The sequence below is a fragment of the Petaurus breviceps genome, unplaced genomic scaffold (assembly GCF_028583685.1).
Source record: "Petaurus breviceps papuanus isolate PSGF00001 unplaced genomic scaffold, PetGlider_PUasm1.0 91133, whole genome shotgun sequence".
Taxonomy (NCBI): domain Eukaryota; kingdom Metazoa; phylum Chordata; class Mammalia; order Diprotodontia; family Petauridae; genus Petaurus; species Petaurus breviceps.
In genome coordinates, this window is record NW_027187419.1 from 70,954,518 (window position 1) to 70,976,393 (window position 21,876).

General features: G+C 33.9%; 1 protein-coding gene across 3 annotated transcripts in view; it reads left to right on the plus strand.

Annotated features, from left to right (window-relative positions):
- The window catches only part of NBEA (neurobeachin), an 809,664-nt gene that overhangs the window by 149,357 nt on the left and 638,431 nt on the right, over nt 1–21,876 (plus strand). For all 3 annotated transcript variants that reach the window (XM_069079971.1, XM_069079972.1, XM_069079973.1), the window contains exons 9-10: nt 2,245–2,442; nt 3,151–3,284. In XM_069079971.1, the coding sequence (XP_068936072.1) occupies nt 2,245–2,442; nt 3,151–3,284 (332 nt within the window). The remainder of the gene's footprint in view (nt 1–2,244; nt 2,443–3,150; nt 3,285–21,876) is intronic.

The following is a 21,876-nucleotide window of genomic DNA, read 5'->3' on the forward strand; positions in this document are numbered from 1 at the left end:
CTGATGGGACTGACATAATCTTAAAAAACCCAGGGCCACCTTTGTACCTTGATAATGCATTGCAGATGTATTTAGAAGATTTTAAATCTAGTAGTGTTGAATTGCAGTTTTCATCTATGACGTGTTTTATCCTTCAGATTTAAAGAGTATAAATGACAGTGTTACCTAAATTAGCTTATTTTTATCAGTGCTATGCCAGTCCATCTACCAAATTTTGTAGAACTAGAAAAACAATAACAAAACTGATCTGGAGGGACAAAAGAATCTTAAGTAAAATAATGAAAAAAAAATAGGAAAGAAAGAAACCAGATCTCAAAATATCCTTCAAAGCAATTATCATCAAAATGACATGGTGCTGGTTAAGAAAAAATAGAAAGGTCAATCAGTGGAAAAGATTAGGAATACAATATACAGAAGCTAAAGGAATCTAGTAGCTTAGAGTTTGATTAAGCCAGAAACTGGACCTACAGAGTTAAGTACTTAATATTCAACAAAAACTGTTGAGAAATATGAAGAGCAGTCTGGCGGAAATTAGGCTTAGACCAGCACTTCACATCAGCTAAGTTCTGAATGAATACATTACATAAATATTAAAAAGCCACATGCTAAACAAATTAGAGAAACAAGGAAGATGTGTCCTGTCAGATCTGTGGATAGAGGAAGAGTTAATGATAAAAAAGGGATTAGAGGAAATCACAAAAGATAAAATCAGCAGTATGGTGGCACCAGCTTGAAGTGTAACTCAAAATTTTGCTAAATTTTGTTAAATTTATTAAATTTTCAGCATGCATATTTACACCTCAGAAATAAGGCAAATACTATAAATTAGGGCTTGACTTGGTTTTGTTGATTGCCTAAACATAAAGTGATGGAGAAAATGCTAATAATGCATATTAAACTTAAAAATTTGTTATGTATATACTTTTTTCCCTCTGGAGAGCCATTTGTTAAACATTTACCTGTATACCTTTGTATCAAATGGACAATTTTCATTTTACAGAATTAAAATATTTTGGTACGGACAAAACCAAAATTGTTAAAATTAGAAGGTAAGTAAGCTTTCTAGGAAAAAAAAATCATTGCAGTAAATTTCTATGATAAAGGACTTATTTTTTAAGATACACAAGGAATTAATTCAGATTAATAAAAATAAGAAAGCACTTTGTCCATTGATAAATGGTCAGAAGTTTTGAACAGGAAATTTTCAAAGGAAGAAATCTAAACTATCACACAGTTCCAAATCACTGATAATCAGAGAGATACCAGTTAAATCAACTCTGATTTTCCACTTTACACCAACTGCATTGGCAAGGATGACATATAAGGAAAATGACAATTGTTGAAGGAGGTGCAAGAAAATAAACACAGTGATTTGTGGTGGAGCTGTGAATTAGCCTAGCCCTTCTGGACAACAGTTTGGAACAATGCCCTTTACTAAACTGTGCATGACCCAATGGTATCGCTGCCAGGCCTATACTCCAAAGAGGCCAAAGAAGAAAAAGATGTATACTTTCTCTCTCTCTCTCTCTCTCTCTCTCTCTCTCTCTCTCTCTCTCTCTCTCTCTCTCTCTCTCTCTCTCTCCCTCCCTCCCTCCCTCCCTCCTTTCCTCGCTCCCTCCCTCTCTCCCTCCCTCCGCCTCTTTCCCTCCCTTTCTTCCTGCCTAGCTCCCTCCCTCCTTTCATCTTTATTCTCTTTATAATGGCAAAGAACTGGAAATAAGTGAGTGGCTATTAATTCGGAAAGGACTGAAAAAAAATGGGAATGTCATGAAATACTGTTGTGCCATAAGAAATTAATAAAGTGAAAGTTTGAAAGAAACGTAGGAAAACTTTTATGAGCTAATACAGAAATAAATTAAATAAGCAGAACTAGGAGAACAATTTATACAATGATAACATTGTAAGGACAAATACTTCTAAAGGACTTGAGAAATCTGATGAATACAGATCAACCATAGTTCCAGAGGAGCAATGATGGTACATGATGCTCACCTTTTGACTAAGAAGTATTGGAATTAGAATGCATAGATTAGATAGTATTTTTGGACATGGCCAGTGAAGCAATTTGTCTTGCTTAACTAGGCATATTTTTTACATGGATTTTGCTTTGCTTTTTTTTTAATCCAGTGAGGGGGGCAGGTTTCAGGGAGAGAAAATAAATGCTTGTCAATTGAAAACAAAAAGTCTGAATATTATATGTTGCTTTTAATTTCAGAATATTTATTTTCCTTTTGTTTTTTACAGAGCACTTTCAAATTTAAATCTGAGAGTGATATTCACCTTGCTGAACATCATAAACAGGTTCTGTATGATGGGAAACTTGCAAGCAGTATTGCCTTTACGTATAATGCTAAGGCTACTGATGCTCAGCTATGCCTAGAATCATCACCCAAAGAAAATGCATCTATTTTTGTACACTCCCCACATGCTCTCATGCTCCAGGTGAGTTTTCTTGCTCTGTTCAGTGTTTAAATTATCACAGTCTAATGTATACTACTATAATGTTTGTCCTCTTTTATTTGGCTTGTCTAAGTTTAATAATTACCTAATATTTTCTTGGGATAGAATTTTCTTCTTATTCCAAAATTTACCTTATCACTTTTTAGTAGCAAATGTAGTATCCTTTATTGCATAGCTGTTGCATCTAGTTTATTTTAATTAACTTCTTTGATATAAATTTAAAATTTTATTGATTAGATGAGTATATCTTAGTTATTTGATGAAGGTAATATGGTATAATGACTATGTGGTCAAAGTTCCTGGAGTCATATCCCAATTCTGATACATTACTAGGATGATATTGGGCAAGTTGTTTATAGAATTAGAGAATCTGAGAGTAGCAAAGGATCGCAAACTCCACCTAGGCCAACTCATACATTCAGGTTTAATTTTCAGTGGTCCTAGTTTTTTCAACTGTAAAATGATGGGGTGGCCTACAAAGCCTGTCAGGTCCCTTCTTGATTTATGTCCAACTCAATATATGACCTTACTTGTATTTTTTATATGATATTATGTTATTCTATACTATATTAAAATTTGCAGGCTATTTTTAAAAGTGTTGCATGTATATTATTTACTAATATATAGTAGTGTATCCTTGTGAAAAATATTAACTAAATATTTAATACATATTATATTTTTTAAACATAGGATGTGAAAGCTATAGTAACACACTCAATTCACAGTGCAATTCACTCAATTGGAGGTATTCAAGTACTTTTTCCTCTTTTTGCACAACTGGACAATCGTCAACTCAATGATAGTCAAATGGAAACAACAGTCTGGTAAGTTTTCTTTGTTATATATTATTATTGATATTTAATCTTTGGAGCTCATTGGTGGTGTACTTAAAAAAAATAAACCATAAAACCTGAATCTTAACTTTTGAAATGATAATATAAAGTTTTAAAGACACTTAAACTTTCCTAAGCAACTGAAAGAAAGACTTGCTAGATAGGCTATCAAAAATTCTTTTCAGTTCAAACCTCTGTGATATAATGTAGTGTAAATATTTAGACCTAGAACCACCTTTGCATGTTTTTTGTTTGTATGGGTTACCTGTAGAAGTTCTGCTTAATTGAAAAGAATACTGAGAAAACATTTATATAATGATTTGACTGAAAGGTATATAATTTTATCTTAAATAGTGAAATTGCTTTGTAATGCTATTGTCAGGGCACAGGGCAACAAGCATATCAATTAGTGTTTTTTTTTCCAGACTTTTGCTATTTGTAGTTACATTTCAGGGAAAACATGATCTGACCATAGTTTAAATATAAAACCATGTAATAATTATAGGTTTTAGTGGAGTTGTCTATCTGATTTGAGAAGCAAACTCTTAAAAAAGTTCTTTTTGTATCTAAAATTAATTCAGTTAATACAGTTCAATTTAATGTTATATATTAGAATAAAATATGTTAGACATAAAATATGAAATGAGAAAGCCCGTATATGAAATTTCATTTACTGTTAAGTTAATTTAAAAGGGAAGTGATATATAGGAGCATCAGTGTTTTACTTAGATACCAATATTGGAAAATGTCGTGAATTTATATACATGTATAGCATACCCACATTAGGTAATTTTGATGGAGAAAAATTAATAAAATTAGGGAGTAAAAAAATTCATTGTTCCATATGATTATGCATTTTGCTTTTTCAGCTTATAGGAGTGTATTATAGCAGTCTTGATAATATTGCCCCCATAAGAGAAATATATGTATTTCAATAAAATAACAAAAGAGTGAACAAAAAAGTAACTCCAGAGTTAATGCAACTACCATCCATTGTTGAGTTACTTTTTTGTAGCAATATGATATTATGTAAAGAAAATCGGTAGTTCAGTGGTTTGTTCCTACTGTGAAACAGACTTGATTTTTGACTTTTTGTAATTCACATAACCTTTATGGTTTTGTTATAGGGAGAATACTTTATTCTTTCTTGCTTTTTTAAGAGATGTACTTAATAGTAATCTGATATCATTAAAGTACTCTGACCAAAATGGCTAATATAGAAGTAGGAATTGCTGTGGAGTTCTGTTACTAAATATTTGCCTCAAAATAATATGTCAATTTTTTATTGTCATCAATATAGCATTTATTAAATATCTACAACGTGCAAGGCGCTATACTAAGCACTGAATTGTACAATTTGAAGATTAGGGAAAAGAATTAGCAAGATAATGTACATGAATTTGTGTCCCATGAAGAAAACAAACATGTAACTTATAATTTTTTTATATAGTTCTGGAGATGAAAGGCTCTGTAGTTATTCATCTCTATTGTTTTGCTTCAAGGCAGAACTATCTGTAATATATATTGTCAGTCACATTTCTTTGCCACCTCCCTTGGATTCCTATTTCAGTTTTAAATTTACCATTACGCGAGGACATGAATTCTTATATATAACCTAAACATCTCTCGTTCTGTCTTTGTATGAAGATGGAGGACAAAATGACATCTTCTTAACACTGGAATGTTTTAGTGTTCAACTCTTTTTTTTTCCCCTCTCTGTCTTTACCCTCAGGAGCCTCCACTTTTTGAGCCTAATGTGTCTGGATTAGTTTATATCCTAAAAGATATCATCCTACAAGGCTATCATTTAATTCTTACACATATATATATTTTTTGAGACTACTATTGTGTCTATTATGTGATTAATTCTTCCAGTTGAATTATTGCTTTAGTTTTCTTGATTGCAAAGCAAGTTGATATCTAGCTTTGTATGTTTTCTTTGCAAATAATATATTCATTAATAGTCTAATAAGGGGATTTTAAAGGGAAGATTTTAGAGCTTTTATTTACTAAGTTGCTCAGTACTGTCTCTTCCTGTAGTTGATGATCCATTGGTATATGGCCATAAGTCAAGAATCTTTAGCACTTCCTGATTTAAAATATAATTTATTCACTGTATTGGAAGGGCCCTCGAGAAGACAATCATTCTTCTTTTAGTCAGCATCATGCCAAATGGTCTCTTTTATCATAAAAATCTTGGGGTTTTTTGCTACATTTCATTCTAATTCATAATGGAACTCATTTTGAGGAGATTCTTCTGTCTTACCCATGTACCATCTTCAAGGATGTTGAATTCTTATAATTTTGTAAAAGATTGGTTATCACCTGTTCTCTCTATTGAAGATAGATCTGATTTGAGGAAATAAGCTTAACTTTAAGTAGTGTTGTAGATTGTTGGCCCTTTGTCTTCTTATTTCAGCATGAAACAATCTAGTTCCCATGCCACTTCCTGAATACTTCCATAGCAGTCCCTTCCTATGATTCTCACTCTTGATTCTCCTTTTGCTTGCCATCTGATGGTTGTTGAGGACATTTATATGTAACATAAGTCCATGGGTTCATAAATCTGGCAAATGAGAGTTCTATTGTAAAGTTCTTTGGACTTAAACTTATTCTAAATACCAGAAACAAATGGTCAGTGGTCAGTCTATATTTGAGGCCAGAAATGGTTGGGCTGTTTTATAAGTTAAATAGTTTGTGCCAAGAATCTCTTTTATTTTCACTTGGACTCTAGAGGCTAAGTTCCATGTTAGTGACTTTTTGATGTTTTTAGAATAATTGTTCTAATTTCACTTCTAACATGGAGTATTATAGTTGCATAGAGGGAATTGAAAAAGTTTAATTTAAAACAAACTATCCAGCAGGAGCACAGTCCTTTTTTTCTGTATGTTGTTAAAGATTCTAATAATTTTATTAAAAATATTTCCTTTTTAAAAATATTTTGCAAAGGTGTAGAGTTCTATTTATCTGGAATGGTTTAATAATGACCTGCTTCTTTAAGAGACTGCATAGTTCTATTTAGTCTTAGAGCTTGATATTCAGAAGGTATTTTCTGTCATCAGTGCTTTGAATGTTTCAGTATGATAATATGAATTGTCATGAACTGCCTGTTTTCAGCAGGATTTATGTGTGAGATTTTTGTAGTAGTGATGATAATTTGTTTTGAATCTTGTACCTTTTTTCTTTCTTGTTGCCTAAAAACGATGACTTGGTAGCCTAAGACTGGAAGCCCAAATCTGAGGCTGAGGTGGTGGGAAGGGTATAATAATGAATTCTGTGTTTAAGCTTTTTTCCACCTTTTTACTCAACATTTCAATTAATTAGTTATTTTCTCTTCTTTCTACTCCAAGCCCCAATTTAAAGAAAAAAATGCTTATAAAAATAGGCATGGTCAAGCAAAACAAATTTTAACATTGTTCATGTCCAAAAATGTATGTCTCATTCTGCATCTTGAATCCATCACCACTTTGTTAGGAGATGAGTAGCATAGATCATTATCATATCATATCATCAGGACTTGATATCACGGTCATTGCAATGATTAAAATTCTTAAGTCAAACAATAACAACATTATTTCTTTGTACACTTACCTAGCAACAAGTTTCTTGAACCTACAATTCTTTTGAAATTGGATGACCATATCATTTGTTTCTTTCACAGTACTAAGTTAACTTTGAATTGATAAAAATAAGATAAAAAACCCACTGGTAGACAAAAATAGGGAGATATAGCATGTAATACCTTTGTTTTTATGGTTGGAGTGATGTGAATAGATTACTTAGTTCCTCTTTCTTCTCCCTTACAAACAGTATCATATCCTGTTAATCTTAAGCAAATTTGGCCTTGGGATTTGGGTATGGGGATGGAAGAAATGTGGGTGAGGAAAAAACAAAGGCTACAGAGAGATCTGGGAACCACTTTTATGTATTCATAACCAGGAAGATGAATTAAAGATCCCAGGAAGATCACACATTGATAATGAAACACATAGCTGGAGGAGAAAGGAAAATTCAGTTAATACAAATATTAAATGTCAAAATGTTTTGCAAAACAAATATATATATATGTAAATATTCTGAATGCAAGTATTTTTGGGAAAAGTAACTGTTTTGTTTTGTTTTTCACCGTTTTAGCTTATTTTACATAAAGCCAGGGAACATGTAGCTTTGGAGTTTTAGATAATGGAAAAAATAGAATGTATGCATTAAAACCTGTTTGGGTTTTTTTTTTTTTTTTTTGCTTTTTGGAAGGCAATTGGGGTTAAGTGATTTGCCCAAGGCCACATGTCTAGTTTTTGTGCTAAGTATCCGAGGCCAGATTTGAATTCAGGTACTCCTGACTCCAGGGCCAGTGCTCTATTCACTGCGCCACCTAGGTGTAGTAGTTTTTCTTCCTTTAAGTTCACTCCTTAGTAATTAACACCAAACTCAGTGTACAGGATTAGCTTTGTGGCTGGAGCACAGTATTCATAAAGCTATCATGAAGCTAATTGAACTATGTGAATTTGGGTCATGGTTAGTCTAACATGTAGCTTTTCTGGGTTTAATTTTGTTGGTTTGTCTGAATGTTGACTATGATTTGAAGTTTTGTAAATTGAAGGATTTATAGACAGTGTAATTAGCTCTTAAAGGAACCATTACAGTCTTATGGTAAAGCAGAAAGCCTTTCACTGTGAAATTTTAATACGTTTGATGAGTTTATATTTTGGATACTTGAATTTCTTAGAGTGAGAGCATATCTGTAGTTTTCAGAATTCATCCTGAAATTTATCTAAACAGTAATATCTTTAGCCAATTTGACTTTCTGGTCTATTCTTTCCTTTGTTCTTCTGAAAATCTTCTGAACTTGGAAAATTCACAAACTACTTTATTGTCCCCTCCTTAATTAAAAAGCAGTCAACAAATATTTCTTCAGTACTTAGCATGTGCCACACACTGTGCTAAACTTTGAGAAGTCAAAGTAAAAAACAGTCCTCTACCATCTAAAATCAACTTATTGCCTTTTTTTCTTTTATAAGATATGTTTAAAATCATGACAGGAAAGAGAAGCAAAATTACTACCCTGTTTGAATTAATTACTTTCCTTATAGAGGTCTCTTTAATGAAGGGTAATCTAAAGCTCGTAATTTATATTTCCAAAGAGATTTTTAATAATATTCTTCCTTTTGTAACTTACTTAAGGAATCTTCGTTTTAAAATATATTTTACCTAAATAATTTTGAACCTTAAATTGTAGTCATCGTTTGTTTTATCTTTTTTATTTTTTAATTTGTTTAATTAAGAAGGGAAAAGTTTTTTTGGAGTATAAAGCACATGAAATATGCCAAATGTACAAAGAAAGCTAACTAAGAAATTCTTTCAGTTTTCAGTGCAATGAAAAGGGATTTATATTGTTTGTTATGCAAATAAAATTGTAAAGAATAAAGAATAAGTTACACTGACTAGTCTATTTCAGAAATTGTAATGCGATATTCAGAAGGTCTTGTCTTTTTTTTTGCCAGCCAAACCTTAATACTCTGTGAATTCTTTAAAGAAAGTATCTAATAAATATAATTTAGGGTATATGTCTAAGTATTTAATGTGTTTGTGGAGCATTAATTAGAAATAATTCTTTGTTCTGTTCCAGAATTAAGGGTTTTAATTCACCATCCAATCACCTAAACTTGTTGCCTATAGCTTTTTTACACCCTACTGCTTTTTCTCTTGGCTCAAGTGATGTTACTCCCACCATACTTCTGTTAGGATATTCCTTTTCAATTCTAGAATAATTGCCTTTAGTTTTAGTCTAATTTTAAACAAGTTTTCTTCCTATTGTTTTTAAAATTACTTTTTCCCCTCTGAGGGGATTACATTTGTAGAAAAAGAAAATCTTTAAAAATTTCCTATTCCTTAATAGCAAGCTTGGAGGCCTTAGTGGTGATGGTTACCATTGACCAATAATAGCTTAATCACAATAAAGTTAATTGCCTAAGGCTTGATAGAGCCATATGTGAGTTTAGAAATAATATGCTTTGTAAAAGCTCCTAAATTCTATTGCTGTAGCTTCCTTGATTATTTCCCTTGCAGTATGACTAGTCATATTTCCTTACTATATTATTTCAACCACTATGATTTCCATAGGAAGGAACAGTTGTTTTTTCTTTATTCTCTGTTAGTACTATAGCTTTTATTGCTCTTCTCTGAGTTTACATAGTGGCTACAGAAATGAAAAGATCAAAGTTATTTCTTGACTTTGAGCCTTATGACAGTCATTGTGAATGTGACTCAGTTGACATAATAATGAGAGGAAAATTGTTTGTTTATACTGTGTGTCTTTACATGGTTACCTTCAAGCTGTATTATTAGAAACACATAAACGTTTCTTATAATACTTGGAGCTAATAATAGTGAATAATTCCAGCATGCCTTGTCTCTCTCCTGTCCTCCCTTACCTATCAGTGCAGGTAAGTGAACTGTAGGCATCAGTTAGAAAGGAACTCAGGTCATTTAGGCCAACCTCTCTGTAGCTAGGACTGTCCCTGAGAAGAGGCCTTCTATCTTCAGTTGTAAGACTTCCTTTAAAGGGGACCTAATGCACTCCATACATTTATTGATTCAGTGAGCATGCATATATTAAGCATATACTATGTCTCAGAAGAAGCACTGGGTATTCAAAGAAAAGCAAAACATAGTCTCTGTCTTCAAATAGTTCATAATCCAATGGGACAAGAAAACATGCAAAAAACTATGAGCAAACAGCATATATTAAGGATAAGTTGGAGATGATCAATAGAGAGAAGGCACTATCTTTATGATATATCAGGAAAGGCTTCTTGTAGAAGGTGTCACTTTAATTGAGACTTGAAGGAATCTAGCAAGTAGAGAAGAGGGAAGAGTGTACCAAGCATAGGGGATAACCAGAGAACATGCTTGGTGTTGTGAGAGATTGTTTGAGAAACAGAAAGGAGGCCAGTGTAGGTGGATAATAGAGTATGTGGGGGTGTATAAAATGTAATAAAACTGGGAAGATAGCAAGAGACCTGGTTATAGAGGGCATTGAAACCAAATAGAGATTTTTATATTTTATCATGGAGGCAATAGGTAACTACTGGTGTTTAGTGAATAAGAAAGTGACATAGTCAAACCTGAGTTTTGTTTAGGATGGGTAATTTGAAAGCTGAATGACGTGGACTGGAATTGGGAGGCACTTGTGGCAGGAAGACCAACCAATAGACTATTTCAATAATATAGGTGTGAGGAGATGAGGGACTTAAGCCAAGGTGGTAACAGTGTCAGAGGAACAGAAGAGATTTGTGTAAGAGATTTTACGGAGGTAGAAATGAGAGGTCTTGACCACTGATTGGATATAGAGTGGGAGCTAGACAGATTGAGAATTTAAGGATAACACCAAGGTTGTTAGTCCAGGTGACTTGGGTTATGATGGCACCCTTCACAGTAATAGAGAAGTATGGAAGACAGGCAGGTTTGGAGGGAAAGATAGTGACCTTAGTTTTGGACACGTTGAGTTTAAGATTTATATGTTTACAGTGTCCAGTAGCCAATCAGCATATGGGACTAAAGGTTAGGTTAGGTTAGATTGGAGAATCATATGCGTGGAGATTATGTTGGAAAGGTGGCTTAATGGATAGAGTGTGGGACCTGAAGTCAGGAAGACATGAGTTTTAATCCAGTCTCAGATACTTAGTAGCTGTGTGGCATCTTCACTTCTTTTTCTTCAGTTTCTTCTATAAAATGAGGCTAATTTTAGTACCTACTCAGTGTTGTGAGGATGAAAGGCCATAGTAATTGTAAGTGCTTTTTGCTGAAACTAATTAAGAGCCTGGCACATAATAAGAGCTCTATAAAGGTTAGCTTTTATGATTATATCATTGAGGGAGAAGAGATGGAGGCTTAGGACAGAGCCTTGGGGATACTCAGGTTAACAGGCATGACCTGGATGAAGGTCCAGCAGAGGAGTTTGAGAAACTGTGTTGTGACAAGTAAGAGAAGAACCAGGAGAAAAATAGTGACACAAAAACCTAGAGAGAAACCTAGAGAGGAGAGAGCATCAAGAAGGTAGTGATCAACAATAGCAGAGGTTGCAGAGAGGTCAAGAAGGATAAGGACTGAGAAGAGACAATTAGATTTGAGGCTGGGACCTCAGTTGGTTGGCTTGCAGTAGCGCAGCCCTGAGGGCATGAAGATAGCTTATACCAATGTTGTACCAGTGTCAAAAGAGAAAATGGAACATATGTAAGAAATACTAAGAATTTAGAAATGATAGGAAATGACAGCTGATTGGATATGAAGGAATGAGACAGATTGAGGAGTAGAGGATGACAACTCTCTGAGCCTGAGTGACAGGGAGCATGGTACCCTTTACTTGCCAAATTGTGGAAAACCCTGATTATTAGAAAATATGGTATATGAATAGATCATTTTTCTAGGTTTCAAATAATTTTCCATTTTAATAAAATATTAAGAAATGACTATGTTTAGGGGCGGCCAGGTAGCATAGCCAGTAAGAGCAAGTGTTGAGAAGACCTGGAGATCGAATCCCAGGCTCAGACACTTAGCACCCACCCAGAAACACCTGGCCGTGTAACCTTGAGCAAGTTACTTAACCCCAATTGCTTAGGGGCAGCCAGGTGGCTCAGCAAGTAAGAGCACCGGGCTCCTCCAGTGTCCCGATGACCTGGGCTCAAATACTCAGCACCACACCCAGAAATAACTGGCCCTGTAACCTTGAGCAAGTTACTTAACCCCGATTGCTTAAAAAAAAAAAAAAAGAAATGACTATGTTTAGCCACAAATCAATGTAATTTCCAGTATACATAGCAGTAGTTGGAGCCACAGCCTTCAAAACAATCTGGGACAATTAATCAAAACCAGGCCATAAAACTAAAATTTAAGTCATAAATACGTATATAAATTTCCCCTTAATTTCCCCCTTTTGGTATATGTTTTCTTATTAACAGTTTTTTTGGGGGCGGGGGGGAGAAAAAAATAATTCCCCAAAGTATGTATGTGTGTATTAGAACAGTTTATTGATGGTCCAAATCAGAATTTTATGTGCATATAGCATAAAACATGCAAATGAAAATGAACATATTTTAAAATATTATAGAAAACCCTAAGTTTTGCAAGTATGAGAAGAATTTAGGACTCTAAGAAAGAAGGTCAGAAGTCTAAAGTATAGGAAATAAGTGATGGGAAGAGACAAACTACTCTTTATCTTGTATCCTATCCTGTCTGTTGGTGAGGTTGGCATAAATGCTCGTGAGTCTTCTTACTATCTTTGCTTTATTTTAGTCTGTTATTAAATAGAAGAAAAAACCCTCTATCATCCATATTTTACATTTTAGAAATAAAGATCTCCAAAATAGTCTGATGAGAGTGCAGAGTTAAAACACCTTTGTTCATTTATGTTTATGTCATCCTTTATGCATTCATTTAGCAGACATTTATTGTATGCCTGATATGTGCAAGGTATTATGCTAATTTCTGTTGGGGATAAAAAAAGGAATAATAATGTTGTTATGGAACTTTTTAATCAAATAAAAACATTAGAATACAATATTTTTACTAGCTTTTTTGACCTAGAGCCTAACTCATTCCTTTTTTTTTTTTTTGCCTTTTGGAGGGCAATTGGGGTTAAGTAACTTGCCCAAGGTTACATGGCTAGTATTTTTGTGGGGGTGTTAAGTGTCTCAGGCCTGAACTAACTCAGGTCCTCCTGACTCTAGGTCGGGTGATTTACTCACTGCACCACCTAGCTGCCCCAAGCCTGACTCATTCTTGCTTCATTTTCTTTCTGATTGTACACAAAAACCTTGAGAAATATTTTAAGTCAGATAATTTATGTATTATTATTACCCATGTGTATATTTGTATGTATATATAATGCTTGCCATATACAGATAACACCATAGCAATCTTTTATTGAAGCAGCTTATTTCTTCACTTTAAGTTTAGATCGTTTCCTATCTTAATTTTTATATTTTCATTTAACTGCCTTGTTTAGTAATAGTTCTGTTGTATTAATTAGCTATAGCCTCTTATTTGACCCTCAAAGGCATTAATTTTAAGGTTACTAAAGTTCTTCATGGGTAGCATTTTCCCTATCTTTTAGATTATTGTAGAATTATCATATTTAACAGAAACTCATTTACAATCCTGTTTTTAATATTCTGAACTCTAAATTTACAGAACAGATGAAATTAAAGCATAATTTCTCAATTTAAAGAAATGTAAATGTTAAAGTCTCTTTTAAATAACCCCAACTCACCTAGTGAATTTAAAATGAAGCAGCTAGGTGGCACTGTGGAAATATTTACCAGCTGTGAGAGCCTGGATAAGTTGACTCAACCTTTCTTAGCTTCAGTTTCCTATCTGTAAAATGGGGATAATAATAGGACTCATAATTATAAAGCACTTAGCATAGTTCCTGACATATAGTAAGTACTATGCAAATATTAACTGTTATCATTATTATTATTACTAAAATACTAAATTTGTAGAAATTAACTGATATTAATCTTTGAGAAATACTTTTGAGTAAAAGAAGGAATTTCTTTGTGTACTCAGTGGGCAATAAGTCAGTCATCAAGAATTCATTAAGTGCTTACTACTTGCTTAGGCAGACTATTAATTGCCAGGGATGTAAAAATGGTCAGTTATAAAGAAAGGTAAAACCAACCTTTGTCCTGTAGACATTCATATGCTGATGGAGAAGACAGCATGTAGAAAACTAGGTATACTATCTTTAAAGTCAATTATTATTTTCTGTTTGTTTACTCTTATTTAGGAAGTTTTAAATCTCATAATACTTATGCACAAACCACTTTAAATGCAGACATTTAACTAATATTTAAATTAATGCTATTGAGGTAGGGTTTAGGGGTGTGCAAGACCCCAAAGTACCAACACCCCAAGTCCTGCTGAAAGAATTAGACTCAAGTCTTTTCTCAGCCAAAGAAAAGCAAAGTTTATTAAAGGTTTACCATAATGGGTAGACTCTTAAACATCTGAAATAGCTAGATAATTCTCTGACCTTTTTTTCATGGAGACAAGATGGAGTTTTATATACAGAAAGGTTGTGGGAGGAATCTAGGGGTGGTCTAGAGGAGGAGTTTGGGGAGGGTCTTCAGGAGGAGTCAAATGAGGTCAGAGATTAAGGATGGGAAATAGCTGGAGGCTACCTGGAGATAGACAATGGAGGGTTATGCCAGTTCTAGGGTGTAACAGATTTGGGTATAGATATTTTGGGAGGATTAAGGGTGGGAAGTTGCTGGACAAAGGAGGGCCATAATAAAGGGTTTATGGCCTCAGGCAAATGCTTGATGGAGTAGGAAGATTCCAAGAGAGTTCAAGGGGGTTCCCAGAGCCTGTACTTTATCAATACTAATTAAAATAAAAATTAATATTTAATAAACTTACTTATTTTCTAAAATTAAGCATTCTATTCACTGAACTTAACAGTTCTTTCAAAAATTAATCGTGTTTTATGGCATGATTTATTTTCAAATTTATGTAACATTATTGTTCAATGACCTATGCTCCTGGATTTTATTGTGCGTTTTAAATTGGGGGGGAGTGTTCTTTAGTTTACTGAGGTTGGAAGTGTAATAGCTTCTTAATTTATTTTTTTATTTTTTAAAATCTTAAATTTATTTTAGCATCAATATATTATGATATCTCCTCAGTTCTGAATGAGTTTTCTAAAAAGTATTTTCATTATTAATCTTTTCTGCTTGTCTTATTTAACTTTTTTGGAGCCAGTACTTGCATTTTTTTTCTACTTTGCTGTTTTTCCAAGAGCATTTATTATAGGTGATTAAATCAGATGGTATCTTTGTTTACCTTTCCTCTTAAATTGGAGTGAAATGGTTGGGTGTGGCGGTTGTTTTATTTTTTGTTTTGCTTTGTTTTGGTTCTGAAAGTTTATTTCTGTACCACCTTGGCTTATTCTTTGCATATGTATTTTCTTTTCTCTTAAGAGCACTTTTCCTTCTCATGTTTTAGAAATTTTGATCAAATAACTATTCCATGAGGGAAAAACTATGAAGATTAGACATATTGAACAGAATTTATCTTATTTAATCTGTTTTTTGTATTTAGGACACTAAAAATTTCTAGTTTTTTATAGTGGAACACTCAAAAGTATTATTTACTTTATTGCAGTATGAGTGATCTATTATATATTATGATATGTTATATATTATAATATGCAATATCATTATTATTCTTCATAGGCATTCAGGGAGGAAGAAGCTGTAGCTAAAATATTTTGATTCTGTTTCTCTTCTCTTTCCAGCCTGGGGAACCCCCATGGAACTGTGGTTGGAAATGGCTTTAATAAGAGTTGGTTCTTTTGTGCCTTAGGGAAATAAAACTGTTGTCAAAGTCATTCAGTGAGCTATAGTGAGCTATAGTTTAGCTATGTATACTATAGTGTAGCTATAGTGAGCTATAGTTTAATTCCCAGGAAGACAAAGGAACAGATTAGGTTCTAATCCTGGGGATAAACTATGGATTGCCTAAGAAACAAGAATCTAGAGAGCATATTCTGTGTGGTAACTTTATAGAGCAGTATACCATCTTGAGGTTCCTCTGAAGAACCCTGGTTTCATAGTGTAGAAGAAACCATTTACTGGTGGCCAGGCTTAACTTCCTTCCCCTCTTTCTAGGAAGTATTCACTGTAGTTTGGACACTTTGAAATCCACTAGATGAGAAATACAGCTTCTATAGATGTTAGACATGAAGGCAAATCAGGCAATGAGGTTCTGGGGCACACTCAAGTCAAAATAATACCCTTTCTACTGTGGAAAACCCCCTCATCCTCATGTTTTACCATTGCTTGCTAAAAAATATTTAGACTGCTTAGATTCCATACAAGAATCAAAGGGAAAATAGAAATAAATCACTGACTCTTCCTTCAAGTGAAAAATACTTGTGTAGACAGAAGGGCTCAGTAGTGGTTGTGGTCTTTACATAGACATTTATGCTACTCCTTTTTTCATACTGGAATCTTTTTTGGAAGTTGGGGCTTGGGCTGCCCATTAGAGGTGCATTTTTCCCCCCCTTTCTCTTCAGGTATATTGAGTAGGCCTATGTATGAACTTTGATCCTCACCCACCAAAATAGCTCGAAGATTTTCCTAATTAGCAAATTGGATTAATAGGGAAATATTAAGGGCAGGATTAAGAGAGTATGACATATGAGTCATTTATCATTAGTGTGGATTAATTTATTTAATTTAGGTTTCTTTTCTAATGCCTAGCTGAGATGTGACAAGGGATGCATTTAGGTTTGGGTAGGGGAGAGCAAAGGAGTAAGAAGTAATTGTTGTCTGTCAGGCACTTTGGAAGAGGATAGCCCCAGGTGGGAGCCAGTATGTATTCCATATAATTTAGTGGTCTATGATTCATTGATGTGAATATCCTTACACTGATACAGATTGCAGAGTCTTCCACATCTTAGTATATGGAGTTAGAATCTATACTACTGTCACTCTGTGAGTCTAGGATTTCTTACATATTATGACCAAAAAACTCCCCCAAACACCAACTACTACCTTTTTGCCTACTACCTATGATCGTTTAGTGTTGAGTTCTAAATCTACCTAGGCTTGTCTTTGTACGTTATAGTGCTCATAGTCAAAACTTTTCCAACTAAATTGGACGTCAGAATTGTGGGAATAGTGAAATGAATGCCAGATTTAGAATCATAGAACCTGGGTTTCCATCTGTAATGTAATGCCAAAAGAAAGGCAACTTCCCAGGTTCAAAATACCAGCATAGGTGCTCTCCATTTTATTCAGTGACAAACCAAGAACAGAGAAGATCAAAACATGACATCATTCCAAATACAGCATTTACTAAATGTGATTAAATAATCTCCAAGTACTACCCCACCCCAGGACCTTCCAATCATTCAATCAATTACAAAGTCTCTGTTCTAAATACTTCTCCACCCCTAGGCTATACCTTAATTAAGTCCACCACAAAGCCCCTCTTCTCAAATGGAGATTAGTTTCCAAACATAAGGTCAAAAGTTCCCCACCCCTGGATCACAATTGAATCTACCCCAGAGTTACATCAAGTTTAAACACAGCACTTAATACCCAAATGGAGGTCTTTTCTTCATCTTGACACCAGGCAAGTTCTCAGCAATCTTAGTTCCTGGGGAGACAAGGCTTAGCAAGGCCATAAGATACATTGCCAGTCCCTTCGTGAATTTATCCTCTGTCTGTAGAACAGTCCTAGAACCCCTGAACACATTAGCAAAGCCCTCTCCCAGGATTTCTGTAAACATACAACAAGAAAATCCTTCTTCAGGGCTTCTGAACCAACAGAAAGGCTCCCAGACCCCTGCAACAACAGCACTGTCCTTCACCAGTGGACAGTATTCACTCTGTCTGCAGGACAGTCTCCAGACCCCTGCAACAACAGCACTGTCCCTCACCAGTGGACAGTATTCACTCTCTGCAGGACAGTCTCAGGGCTTCTTAGCGAACAGCCAGGTTCCAGGACTTCTTCAACAAAAGGACTGTCTTTCACCAGTGGACAAATCTGGCAAAACAACATCAAAACAGACAGACAAAGTACCAGCAAAACAGCCATGTCTCCTCAGTCCTTGGCAGCTCAGGGGGCAGGTCTCAAAAGTCCAGGGCAATTCAAAGCGGCCCCCAGCAATTCTCTTAGTTTCTCTCTCTCCACGAGGTGCTGCTTCCAAAAAGATCTTCTGCCTCTCTCTTGTGTCTCCAAATCTAGGTCACCAGCTCCTCCCAGTTCAGGACTTTCTTTTCACATCAACAAGTCCATCCCACAGGTGGGATTAACAAGCTCTGGGTTTTAACACAATCAATTTGAAAACCAAGCCAAATACAGGGGAATCTTTAATTGCCATTACTATCACACCATCCCAACTTTTCCCATTTAGTAACAATATGACTTTGGGCAAATCACTTTCCTCTGGACTTTTAATTAGTTACTTAGCATGAAAGTGTTGGATAAAGGATATCTAACATCCCCTCCAACACTAATCTGTCTATGATTCTATAATCCTGTGATCCCCTGGAATAACTTTCAAAAATCCAGTCTGTCATCATGTTAAAGCAGCTGACTTTAAAAACATGGCAGCATAGCAGGCATATGTACATCGATAAATGTTTTTGTGAGATGCAAAAAACCTACCTAATTGTAATATCAAGACTATATAAATTTTGATTTTCTCAGTTTTGGCAGTAGCAAAAGTAATGTAGTATCCCTTTGTAGATTGTTACCATTCTGACCAGCTACTGAAACATGGATTCGGTTTGGTATCTGGTTGGAATTAAAAGACAGCAACCATGGAATCCTTGTCAGTCAGTCCTTTAAATTTCTAGATTAAAGTGCCTGGGCCTAGAGCTGAGGTGTCAAACTTGCCTGAACTACATTAAAATGTTATTAGGAAATGTTCAGAAAATAAAATAAAAATACAGTATAATATGATGTTAATTTGTGATTTTCTAAGTCAGTATAGGGGTCAGTAGGAATCTCTTTCTATTTGAGTTTGACCCCTTTGACTTAGAATCTCAGAGTATCTGTGCCAGCCTCCATGCTTGGTGCTAAGGATACAAAGGAAAAAAAATAAGCCTTGCTGTTAAGGAGCATTAATATGCCTAAAGAAAGGATTACAAAAGCAAATGCGTTAACTATTTCCTCTGGTAGTGAATTGCTTTAAGATAATTGTCTTCAATATGGTCCCCTGTGATGTATTCATAAAATTGAGGACCACCTATAACTAGGGTTATCGATACTTGTTTTAAATCATTCTTTTAATTATTGAACTGTCAAAGAACAAAATTTTACAAATTTTCAAAAGGATTTTTGGGTAATTAGGTTAAGAATTATTGTCTGTATGACCTAACATGCTTTCTTTCATGCTGACTTTTTCTTGTTGCTGATATCTTTATTTAGAAAGAGTTTTGCTCTTAGTAGGGAGTAGAATAGATGGTATCAGGTAACTCCCCAGATCATTTCGTTGTCATGTTCTAGAGAAGTGAAATACATTCTCAATACCAAACAATTTTTCTAAAGCATTTATTAGTGCTAAAGTGAATTGAACCTTCTGCATATGCCAAAGTAAAGCATTATTGTGTTTCCCCTCTTCTTTTTGCCTATAGTGTCTGAATTCCCTTTGAAACTTTTTATTCTTAAAGAATTCATTGATCATTTATCTGTTGCTACTAGGTTTTACCAGCCTTAAAAATGACTTTAAGTTTCTAAATATCTTTAAAAAGGAGGGATCATAAATATCAGAATCCATCTTGCTGAGTTTCTCTCCATTTTAAAATTATATAGCATTTATTGAAGTGTTCTCTTTATAGTACTTTCCAGTTGCACCACAAAAAGCAAGTTAAATAGACTTTGTGTCCATTAGCAAATACTTTCTTCATATTATTAATGACCTTATTGATTTATTCTTATTTAAGACAAAATGTTTTCCAAATGTATTGTTTTTCACAGTATTTTGTTTCATGTAATGAATAAAAAGTTAACATTTCCTAAAGCTCTTGATATTATGGTTACCATGTATATAATTTATTAGTCATTTCTCATTGATAATTATATTAAACAAAATAATTTTGCATAAGTAATTCCTAAATACTATTAAAGAATCCATATTTATTAGTTTTTTTGTAGCATCAAAATACAGCTCAGAGTTTAATTAGAAGAACTTGTTTTTATACATAGTTTCTAAATGTTTTCTGAGTATTTTGCATGTATGCTAGGAAGGTAATAGTTTCTATGAATAATAGGCTAGTGAGCTATTGACAGAGGCAATAAACAAGAAAGTTGGGGGGAGGGTTGTCATTTTGTCTCCTTGATGATTCTCAAGGAATCTTCCTTTTAAAAGTGTGAAATTTCAGAGAAATATTACTTCTTAAATTAATTGTAATTTGTTAAGGATTTTAGGATTCACTAATTTTAAGGAAAATTTTAGTATTAGATTATCAGTGCCATCCATATTCCTTAAGAGGTAGATGAGAAGAAAGGGCACTCCTAAAGCAGAATTTATTTTTATTTCAAGAATATACTATAGTATAGTGCTGTCTGTTGAAAAGTTTAGCAAATTTATAACATAAGAATTAATACATTTTTATTTGTTTTAGATAAAACATCACTGCAGATTGGTTCCCAGTATTGTTATACTTTTCAACAGAATGCTAGATTATGCTTATATTAGTTCTGGTTGACGTGGATACTTGTTATTTGGTATATATATTTAGTTGCTCAGTAGATGACCTGATGTGTTCTAGACAGGAAGTGGTATGTAGGAGTATAGGAATGGGCTGAAGTATCCTTTATATTTGCCTTTGTATCTAGGGGAGTTGGAAATAGGCAAGAATGGAGAAAAATTTTGTATGGCAGTACACAGAATTTTGCAAGTTTAATGTGAGCCCTGCAGCAAACCGATGAATTTTAGTTACTGGTAAGTTTGTTAAATTCTGTTTGAAAATGTTCCTCTTGGAAGATGGCCATCTAATTACTTTTACTCCCACCATGTCAACTCAAGCCTATTTTGAAGGTTCTTTAAAATGATATGGTATTGCTAATATGTCCATTGGTTGCATCTATAAGTTCTGAAAGATTTCACTTAGTAAATGCATTCGTCTTTTTAGTTGCTGACTTAATTGATGTTGAAGTCCTTTAATATTCCAGCTAGCTAAGTTTTAAGATTTGGGGATAAGAGATAATGAAATTAATGGTTTTTTCCTTTGTGATTAAAGTCCATGGTGTTTGGAGGTCAGATTTAATTTATTGGATGCTTGAAGAGAGTTAGTCATGAAACAAAATGAGGAAACCCATGACATCCTTGTAATTTTATAGTGATTCTGCATAGGAGAGGCATCTCTAGTATCCAATATAGTTTTTTGAATTATTTGATGGACCATTGTGAGGTTTTTCTTGTCTTTCTTTTTGGAAATATTAATATTTAGGAACTATATTCACCTCCTTCCACCTCCTGCCCCTAAAATCTCTAATTCACATTTCTCTGAGTTACATGCATTGGTTAGGAAATCATACAATCTACATGCTATGGGTGTTATTGATCTTTATAGTCAGTCAGACAGAAGTGTTAGGTACATTTAAGAAGCTAACACTTGTAAAGTGCCCTTGCCTTTTTGCTTGTTTCTTTTAAATGGAAGTGATTCCTTATTAGCTTTAATTTGATTATTTAGTATTTGTGTCTTTATGGGAAAAGTCTATCAATACTTGGAAGGAGAAAGTTACTAGAATATTACTGAATTGCAAAATTGTGTAGTAATTAAATTTTTGTGGTTTGATGATGTAGGGTCAGCTAATATTTTTGCTGTCTTGTATATAAAATTTTATTTTCTGGTAAAGGAGTCTTTGATTTTTCAATAATATTTTTATCTCACCCATATTAAATCTATCATCAGCTTTTCTGTCTTTTCTAATAATTTTCCTAATTTTGATGTTAATTCTACCTTTGATTTTAGGTCTGACTTTGAGCATGATTAATAATAACTAAACACAAATTTAACAGAGTGCATTGTGTGGCAGTTGTAAAGCAACATGCAATATTTTCTTA